General features: G+C 46.0%; 1 protein-coding gene and 1 pseudogene across 1 annotated transcript; one reads left to right on the top strand and one right to left on the bottom strand.

The window, feature by feature from the left end:
* The first annotated feature begins 1,341 nt into the window (after positions 1-1,341).
* LOC119278421 lies at positions 1,342-2,733 on the top strand. The gene has a single exon (XM_037559775.1). It carries the CDS (start codon positions 1,364-1,366, stop codon positions 2,624-2,626), a length of 1,263 nt encoding a protein of 420 aa, XP_037415672.1. The 5' UTR covers positions 1,342-1,363; the 3' UTR covers positions 2,627-2,733.
* Positions 2,734-4,614: 1,881 nt separating this feature from the next.
* LOC119279985 lies at positions 4,615-8,095 on the bottom strand (annotated as a pseudogene).
* Between the last annotated feature and the right edge of the window lie 1,365 nt (positions 8,096-9,460).

Here is a 9,460-nt window from a genome sequence, read left to right as displayed (position 1 = left end):
TGTCGTTTCCAAGAGGCACAGCCGTGCCTCTCGCGAAAGCACAACCGTGCCTCTCGCAAAAATAAAACCGTGACTCTCGCGAAACGCTAGGGAAAACTGGTGGAAAACCAAAACGTCAAAAAACCCCGGGAAAAAACCGTTTGAAAAGTTGAAAACGCGTGCAGAAAAATAAAAAAACAAAATGTTTGGGCCGAACCATGTGGCGATGATCGTTGCGAGGCTCCCGAAGGAGCGCTCGTTAATTAGTTGCTCCCATATTACCCACCTACAGGTCATAAAAAACATTTCACACATGGGAATCCCCACCTGGGCCGGCCCATACAGTATGAACCTACTATACCGCGCTCTATGTGCTGGGGGAAGACACAACGCATATGTTTGGGCCGAACCATGTCCGGGCGGCCTGTTTCTTAAATTTCATTTTTTACCTTTTGTCTTCCTTTTCCGTCTTCGTTCTTTTCTACATTGAATAATTTGGACTTAAAAAATGTACTGAAAATAAAAAAAATAAAAAAAATTGAAAAAAGTCTTTAATAATTTATAAATGTTCGTGAATTCAAAAAATATTCCTGATTTTTTATTCAAAAATATTCTTAATTTTGAAAAAAATGTTGGTAAATAAAAAATATTCATGATTTTTAAAAAAGTTCATGTATTAAAAATGTTATTGAAATTGGAAGTAAAATTCACCAATTCAAAAAATGTTCATGAAGTGAAAAGTATCCTAAAAATTCAAAAACTGTTTGTTACTTACAATATAGTTTATTGATTCAAAAAATGATCATGCATTTCAAAAAGAATGTTGGTGAATTTTCAGAAATTGTTCCTACCAAACAATTTCCAAAAAAAAATTTGTCGGCCCTAGAAATGTTTGCCTATTCATGAAAAAAATTTAAAAGATGTTCTCAATGTATACAAAATTATTAGGAAGTAGTATAAAATGTTAAATTTAAGAAATGTTCAAGATTTTAGAAAATATTCTAAAATCTGTAAAAAATCTCATGAATTTGAAAAAAGTTCATGATTTCAGGTATGTTCATAAGTTTTAAAAAATATTCATAATTTTCAGATATTGTTAATGATTTCACGAAAATGAGAATGATAGTGTTTCCCGGTAATGCAGCAAAATGTGTCTATGGTCATTGCAGATTATGCTTTGTTTTCTTGTTGCAACACGGGTTGTTTTGCTAGTAAAAATATCAGGACCGGAGTGCTTCGTGTCACACGTGTGCATTTATCATTTGGATACATTTGTCCGTAGGAAAAAATTGGATCCTGTTCTGAAATAAACCCCTCCGAAGCCCAAACCCCTCTCCAGTCCTCTCCCCTCCTGAAGAATCCCCCAAATCTGACCGGCCAAAATATGGACGGCGATGGACTACCGCCGCCGGCCGCGGCCGCGGCTCCGGCCCCATCGGTGGCGTCGGTGCTCGGCGACGACGACCTCTTCCGCGAGATCCTCCTCTGCCTCGGCTTCCCCAACCTCCTCGTCCGCGCCGCCCTCGTCTCCAAGCGGTGGCTCCTCCACGCCTCCGATCCGGTCTTCCTCCGCCGCTTCCGCGAGCGCAACCCGCCCCGCCCGCTCGGCTTCTACGCCGGCTACCCCGGCCGGTATCAGTTCGTGCCGCTCCCGCAGCCCCGGGAGCTGGTCGCCCTCTCGCGCCGCCCAGCCTCCCCCTGCGACGGCGCCTTCGCCCGCGGAGCCGAGCGACTCATGCACTGCCGGAACGGCCGCCTCCTCACCGCGTTCCGCAGCCGCTGGCGCCAGCTACGCGGCGGCAGATTCAAGCACTATCTCCTGGCGCCACTGCTCGCCGGGGAGTCCCCAACCGTCCTCCCACCGGCACCGCCGCCCACCCATGAGCGCGCTCAAGCGAGATTCACCCAGATGTTCCTACCCGGGGATGGGGGCCGCGACGGCATCACCTTGGTGCATCTCTTGATGGTCGGCCGAAAAGTCTATGCGGAAGTGTACGCCCTGGGATCCAGCGGATGGGGCGTCCCTGGCACCGCGGTGATGGAGATAGAGCACCCGCATGGCACAACCTTCCTGGAAGAATTGCTGCCGCCCGTTCATGGCAAGGTCTTCACGCTGACCACCTCTGGGTACATCCTGGGTCTTGATTTGGCCACGTCAACCTTCTTCACCCTCGAGCTCCCAGTTGGAGTGCGGCGCAGTTACCTGCTATCCTGTGCGGAGGATTCCGGGCTTTATCTTGTCAGTGCAGACGGATTTCAGCTCAGTGTGTGGCTGAATGGGATGACCGGTGACGGCCATGGTGCAGCTGGTTGGTTGCTGGTGGACACATTTAGTATCCGTGAGGGATGCACACGTTTTGCTGATCAAAAGCAGACTTCGATGCCACAAGATGGTGATTTCCTTCGTGTTGCTGCAGTCGGGGACAATGCCGAGTTTGTATTCTTGGATTATGCAACATATGGTGTTGTCCTTTATGTTCATCTGAGGAGCAGGGTGGTTGCGAAGGTGTATGAGCAGGCACCATATGACCATGGTAATGTTCATATAAGCCGCATACATATCTCTCCCTTTATGATGATGTGGCCACCTGTTTTCCCTGCACTGAACAGAGGACATGATAAAGAGCAATTATCTCAGCGTGTTTGATCTTTGTTATATCGTCACTGGGTACAACTTCTATAATAGCAAGCTATGTTTCTCTGATGAGGTACTGAAATGGATGACCAATTTATACATTCAGATGGTTTTGACTGCATCTCGTCTAACTAATGTATACTCCCTCTGTCCCAAAATAAGTGCCTCAACTTTGTACTAACTTTAGTACAAGGCTATACTAACCTTAAGACAGTTATTTTGGGACGGAGGGAGTACCATGTTACTGTGTTTACTCCTTTAGTATTTCTCACTCATTACTCTGCAATCAACTTGTGTAGTTCCTTCTGCTATTTGGCCAATAAGTATGAGTAATGGACATTTGTGCCACGTCATATAACACTATATGTTGTACTTGGTTCCGAGTTTGTTAACAAATATTAAGATTAACATTGCAAATGTGTAGACATTCGTGCCACGTCATATAACACTGTATGTTGTAGTCATTTAAGTTGGATCTTAAGAACTTGAAGTTTGCAGAAGTGCATTGCAAGTTATCCAGCAGAACTACACTGAGTCTAGAGTCTTCTGAGATTGACCACAGTGTGTATAAGATATTACTTATATGACCACTCAGTCGTTAATAACGATTCTCTGGCAATGATTACTTGATTAGTGCACGGACGGCCAAACGCAACTGGAAGAGAAATAACTGAAAGTACAGCTTGTGGCACAAGTGCTCATATAGGTTCCCGGTCGTAGCTAACTGTATGCTTTTTGGTCTCTTCCAAAAGCTAATACTTGGTCTCCCCGATTTGCCACACCTCACAGTGATTCCCTTACACATCAATTGAGCCTGAAATACTGCACCTAACACTTTCTCCTCAACTTATAGTTTTCTATAAATGCTGGGTCATCTGCCTCACAAAGCTCAAGAAATAACAGCATATTACTAGCTCAAATGAAGTAAGCTGATCAGAGTTTGGATCTGAAGAGAGTATGATTCATGGACTTGTTAGGAACATGAAGTATTGACAATGTTTGGCAAGTTCCTTAGCTCTACATGATTGTTGTAACTAATCCCCCTTGAGCTGTTGACACTCCAATGCTAATGCCTCTTCTCAGAAACAAATCCAGGAAAGAAAAACTACGAGCTACGTACTAGTCTCATCTCTGGTGGGGAACAACAACCACTACTTACTGGTAAGAACTTCCATCAACAGTGAGTGGAGAATATAGATCTAGCTATGCAGCATTTTTGTTCATCTCATTTGTGATTTCCTAGAAGACCTGCAGGTGGTTCTGCAGCCTCCATTGTATTGTGCTCGCCGCGTTCTAAACCAGCAGTTGGTGGCCTTCGTGTGACTAGCACCCCGAGAGTTTCCATTGTCAGCAAATGATACATGACAGTGGAAAAGTGAACGCTGAGCTGCACTGCTGCTGCATGGTGTTTGCTCCGTGCCTTGAGCTTTCTCACTGAGATAAACGGTGTCAAGACTTTGGCAGACTCGATTGCTTTGATCTTGAGTTTTCTGCCATTTCCATGCTGAGCGGTCCTGACAAACTTCCGGTTTGTGTTGTAGTCTGTTGAGATTCTGGAATCATTGCATCTCCATGAACCTGGTGATGTGCATTCCCTTAAAAAAGCTGCTGATGTATTCTGTAGCCGAACATCCCCAACCAGGGTTTTCAGGCTGCTGCTTTCTTGAGAGTAATGGTTTCTGTGTGATGTCCCGAACTCGATTAGGGGATCACAACTCACTAATTGTCCATGAATTTGAGGTACAAGGGAGATTGGAGTCTGGGGTAGGGAGAGAGAGAGAGACAGACAGACTTGGAGAAGGGGGAGAACAGAGAGATACAGTTCAGAAGATACAGTCTGATCTGTTCCAAAAACTAGCTTCCCGAACCTGCTACTCCCCTACTAGTACTCCTTCCTGTCGCTCCACTTGACTTGGGCTGCAGCCCACCTCGCGTCAGGCCCACTGGCTCCTTTATACTCCCGCGTCCCTCTTCCCTGACTTGATCTTGTGTCGTCAGAGTCACACTGCTGACATTCTGTCCCTCTGCTCACTTGCATGCTTCCTGCTCTCACCTTGCACAGGTAGTGTTTTTAGCCCACATTTGTCTTGCATAGGATTCTTGGCATCTTTAGCGCCATCATGGTTTGACAACCATTCAGCTGAGCTAGGAGTTTGAACTTGACTCATGTGCTGATATTTGGTTTCTTCTTTTTAACTAGCTGCTTCAGTCTAGAAATATTATGGTTCTCCTCCAGACATTGTTGATTCTTCTATCCATATAAGCCGGAACTGAAATTAGTGGTTCCTCGTAATTCAGTTAGTTTGAGTAAACAGAGAGTACTTGTGGATGTAGGCATCCAAGGTTCTCCACATGTGCATATCTGAGTTTTGGGAGAAGGGAGTGTTTGTAAATCAAGCTCCCTAAGCGCTTCAGTAGCCCAGGCAAAAAGTCTCACATTTTTTTCATCATTGCAGTTGTGAGGTATAGCTTGGAGAAGATATTTAGCTTGAGCTACCTTTCCAACTTCATCATGCAGATAGCTGAAATACCTCTTTGTTATAATCAACTTCTGTAGCAAGGGCTTGCCTGGAAATATTGCATGAGGCGATGACACAAAAAAAGAGTTCACTTCTACTTGTATCAACATTTATCAGTGCTGAGAACAGTCATTACTCTCAGCATCCTTGATGCGGACTGAGAGAAATATAATGTTGGCAGTACTATTTACTCAGGTCTTCTTACAGATAACACCAACATAGGATTGAGAATTTCAAGAGAATAATACAAACCATGTGTAACCAAACTCATATATATCAGTTTTGTATGTAGGCCCATCCCCAACATAGATATATACCTGTAGAGCATTTCAGCTTCCTCATAGTTCTCAGCCTGCATATAGGCGCAGAAGGGTGTTTGCAGAGACTTAGACTGTCAGCATTTCAATCTGCTCTTTTGTCCCACTGCATTTCTGGTTGAACATAAATATGATTTGTATGAGGGAAAAAAAATCTTGGTCAAGTATTCATGCAAAACTCCATTGTGGGTTAATTATTAGATAATGACTTTTACACATGGGATTGCGCAATATACTGAACTCGTTCATTGTCTACTAGTATAATGAAACCATAAAACTGGCTTCGGCAGAAAGTAAGCCTATATGCATATTTTTTTTACAGGACTGAGATACTTTGTACAGGTCAAGAATAATATTTTCGACAGACTCGTGAGCTTCACCAGGACAATGGTCATGGAAGGATCTTGTCATTTTGATGGCCTCTCCAGCCCGATCTGCTTTTGAATAACGGCCCAGAACACTACAAAAACACAGGTAACAACGTTGATAATAGCATAACTTCAGGTGAAATGAGCATCTGTTGCAGCTACTAGTTAGAAACAAACATAAGGTACATTATCAAATCTTGTCACACAGTTTTGATACTCCCTCCGTCCCAAAATTCTTGTCTTAGATTTGCCTAGATGCGGATGTATTTAATACTAAAACGTGACTTGATACATCTGTATTTAGACGAATCTAAGACAAGAATTTTGGGATGGAGGGAGTATAATCTTTTGATACAACATATTTTTGGTAATAAGAGGCATATCCTCAAACCAGGAATTCCCGGAAACAAGATCCTTTTCCCAGCTACTAGTTGGCTTTTCCTTGACTCAATTCCTGCTCTGATCCTAGCTTCACTTGACCTCTGCCCCGGAGAAAATCAATGCACCTAGTCATGTAGAAGGGTTCACTACCGGACTAACCCCCTATGCCGACGGCCGGGGCCGTCGGCCTAGGTCTATGCCGACGGTGGGCCGACGGCCACCGTTGGCATACACCCGTCGGCGTAGATAATGTCAGCGTACTTGTGTCAGACCGTCGGCATAGAAAAGCCGTCGGCATAGGCATATATGCCAACGGCTTCCGTACGACCGTCAGCATAGATACACCGTCGGCAGAGAATATCACCAGATACTCAAGATCATCGTTGGCGCCGTCACACACGCTAACCAACCAGGGAGCGCCACGTGGCACAGGTATGCCGACGGCCAGGCCGTTGGCATACCTGTGCCACGTGGCAGTCATTGGGCGCTCCTGGTAGCAGGGTATGCCAACCGCCTGGCCGTCAGCATAGATTTTCATCTACGCTGACGGCCTGGCTACCGGCATAAATGAAGGACTGGCCGTCGGCATACCTGCGCCATGTGGCGCTCCCTAGTTTCTCCTGGGCATGGCTGGCCGTCGGCATAGATCTGTTCAATTTTTTTATTTGCTCTGTTTTTTTCAATTTCCATTCAATCTGACAGCATTTAAATCCACAAAATATGGCAATATCCATATATACATAGAAATAAGACGAACCATCATCTGATACTCAAGATCATCATCAAATTCATCATCTAAAGATACTCAAGATCATCATCATCATCTAAAGATACTCAAGTTCATCATCTAAAGATCATCAACATCATCATGGTCGAAACTTCATGAACATAAGTATTGCATGGAACATCATCATCGTCATCTAAATAAACTAAAAAGTACGGAACATGGAAAGTATTGCAACAGAAGGAACACATCATTAGCCAAGACTAGGACCATCGTCGTGAGCACCGCCAAGACCAGCACCACTTTGCCAGATCGGAGTGACTGCGGTCGACGAAGCAGGAGTCGAGCCATCGGTCCCCTACATGTTTGAAAAGAGATTGTAAGGGTAAATATGATATGATAGTGTTGAATGAACTAGAGCTAGTTTGTCAATAGTGCTGAACGTACTAACCAGAGTCTGACTGCCTAGTGCCACCCATTCATCGAACGTGGGCACGTGTGGGGGTTCTCCAGCAGGTGGTGATTCGGGTCCCATTTGTGGTGGATCTGTGCGGTTAGTCCAAGACGCCAACGTAGCTTGAATGTTTGTTAACCAAGCAAACTAGAAGGTCAAAAGGAATGAAAGTGCAAATTTTAGCTTGGTTCTAAGAGGGCAAAACTAACCGCCATCATCTGACGATTGTAATCCTCGTTTGTCTCCACTCGTTGCAAGTACTCTCGCACCTCGAGATTCCGGTGCTCGACAAAGGCCTTATATGCCTACAAATTTTAGGTTGTTTCTAAGTGGGCAATGCTGAAAATAAACTAAGAAAGTGAGAGAGAAAGAAGATAAGGGGAAAGTACTTACAGCATGCTGGCGGGCTAAGCTAGGCTATGAACGCCCCGTACTCTCTAACGGGCTCGGGTTGGTAGCTCGAAGGCGTGTGTACGAGACAGAAGGTGTGATCAAGCCATTGAAACACGGGTACCGGCCATGGGACTTCAACTGGATGGTCACCACCGCCCGTGTCATCGATGTGAGACTGGACGATGTCAGGAGCATCCGGACCAGGTGGATGCAACCTCTCAAACTGCTCCTTGTAGGACTCCAGGTGCTCCTCGGTTTTGCTGTAGTACTCGCTCTTGCCTTCCTTGTGATCACTCCGCTCACGAGCCATCTTCCACGACTCCATGTCTGAGAGCGGCCAAATCAACTTGTCCTCCTGCAACGTCAGACAGAAGTTATCCATACATAAGAACATGACGGTACAAAGAAGAAGAAAAATGCATCATGCATATAGATATACCTTCATGGCCTTGAAGCCCCAGTTGTTCCTGTTTCCTTGGCAGTGTGTTCCGTCTTTTCCACTGTTAGCCCGGGCCTTGCTGCTCTTGGCAGCAAACTCTGCATCATCGCCGAGCCACCTATCCACCAACCTAGCCCATCCATCATCCTTTCCAAAGCACCGAGGAATAACCTAAAAAATGGAAGCATGACATGTCAGCACGATACAATGAAATTGACTGCTTATATGTTGGAACGAAAAGTCTCTAATACTTACCTTCATGTACTGCTCCCTGTTCAAGGTAAGCCGTTGCTTCTGCGCTTCACTTTTGGTCATCTTTTGATGAAGGTAGGTGTGGTAGTAGTGCGAGACGGCAACCCAGCGCACCTCGTACTGCAACTGACGAGCTTTCTTCTTCACAGCCGCCAATAAGACCACGTCGGCTCTGGCCTTGTGCTCGTCAAGAACGCGATAGAATTGCTGCAATCATGCATAAAACCAGAAGCAAACAAGGCATGAGTTGAGTGATTCAATGATAAACTATGAATAAAACTGAAGACAAGTGATTCAGAAGAGAGCTTACCCAAAATTTGGTGATCACGGCCTTAGCGGCCATCCCGTACTCCGCGTGGCTGGAAGCCTCGTAGTGGGCCCAGCTCGTGGCCAAAACCCGCAGCTCCGCGTCCCTGTCTGGCCGCATGCAGAATAGGCCCGACCAAAAGTCCTTCAACAGGACAGTGATAAGGCCGTTCGGTTTACGGCCCTTTTCGTGAAGGATCCTGTTCTTGCAAAAGAATCAAAGAATTAGCATGTGTACAATAAGAAAATCTTGTCATGTGTCCAAAATATGATTGAGAGACACTTACTCTGTCCCCGTGGGTTCAATGAGCCACTTGTTCTCCTTGATAGAAGGTGGTGTAGGTAGTTCTGCAATACCATGTAGCCACCCCTTCGGACCACCCGACGGTAAGTCATCCCACAACTCGGTGTCACCCTCCCCTCCACCACCCTCCTGCTCACCCTCCTCGCCCCCTCCTCCTTGCACTCCTCCTCGCCCTCCTCCTCCTCCTCAGGAACCTTCTCCTCCTCCTCAGACTCAGAAGGTGGCTTAGTATAGGAGGGCATCGAAGAAGACCCCCCTATTTCCGACACGGGCCGGAGTTTTTTGACCCGGGTGTCTCTCCCCCCACCTCCTCCTCCTCTAGGGGCTCTCCCCCACCCCCTCCTCCTCTAGGGTGTCCTCCCCTGACCCCTCGACCTCCCTGTGAGGTG

This window comes from Triticum dicoccoides, chromosome 3B, assembly GCF_002162155.2.
Source record: "Triticum dicoccoides isolate Atlit2015 ecotype Zavitan chromosome 3B, WEW_v2.0, whole genome shotgun sequence".
Classification (NCBI taxonomy): Eukaryota; Viridiplantae; Streptophyta; class Magnoliopsida; order Poales; family Poaceae; genus Triticum; species Triticum dicoccoides.
The sequence above is the reverse complement of the archived record's forward strand: the minus strand, read 5'-3'. Positions and strand labels throughout refer to the sequence as shown.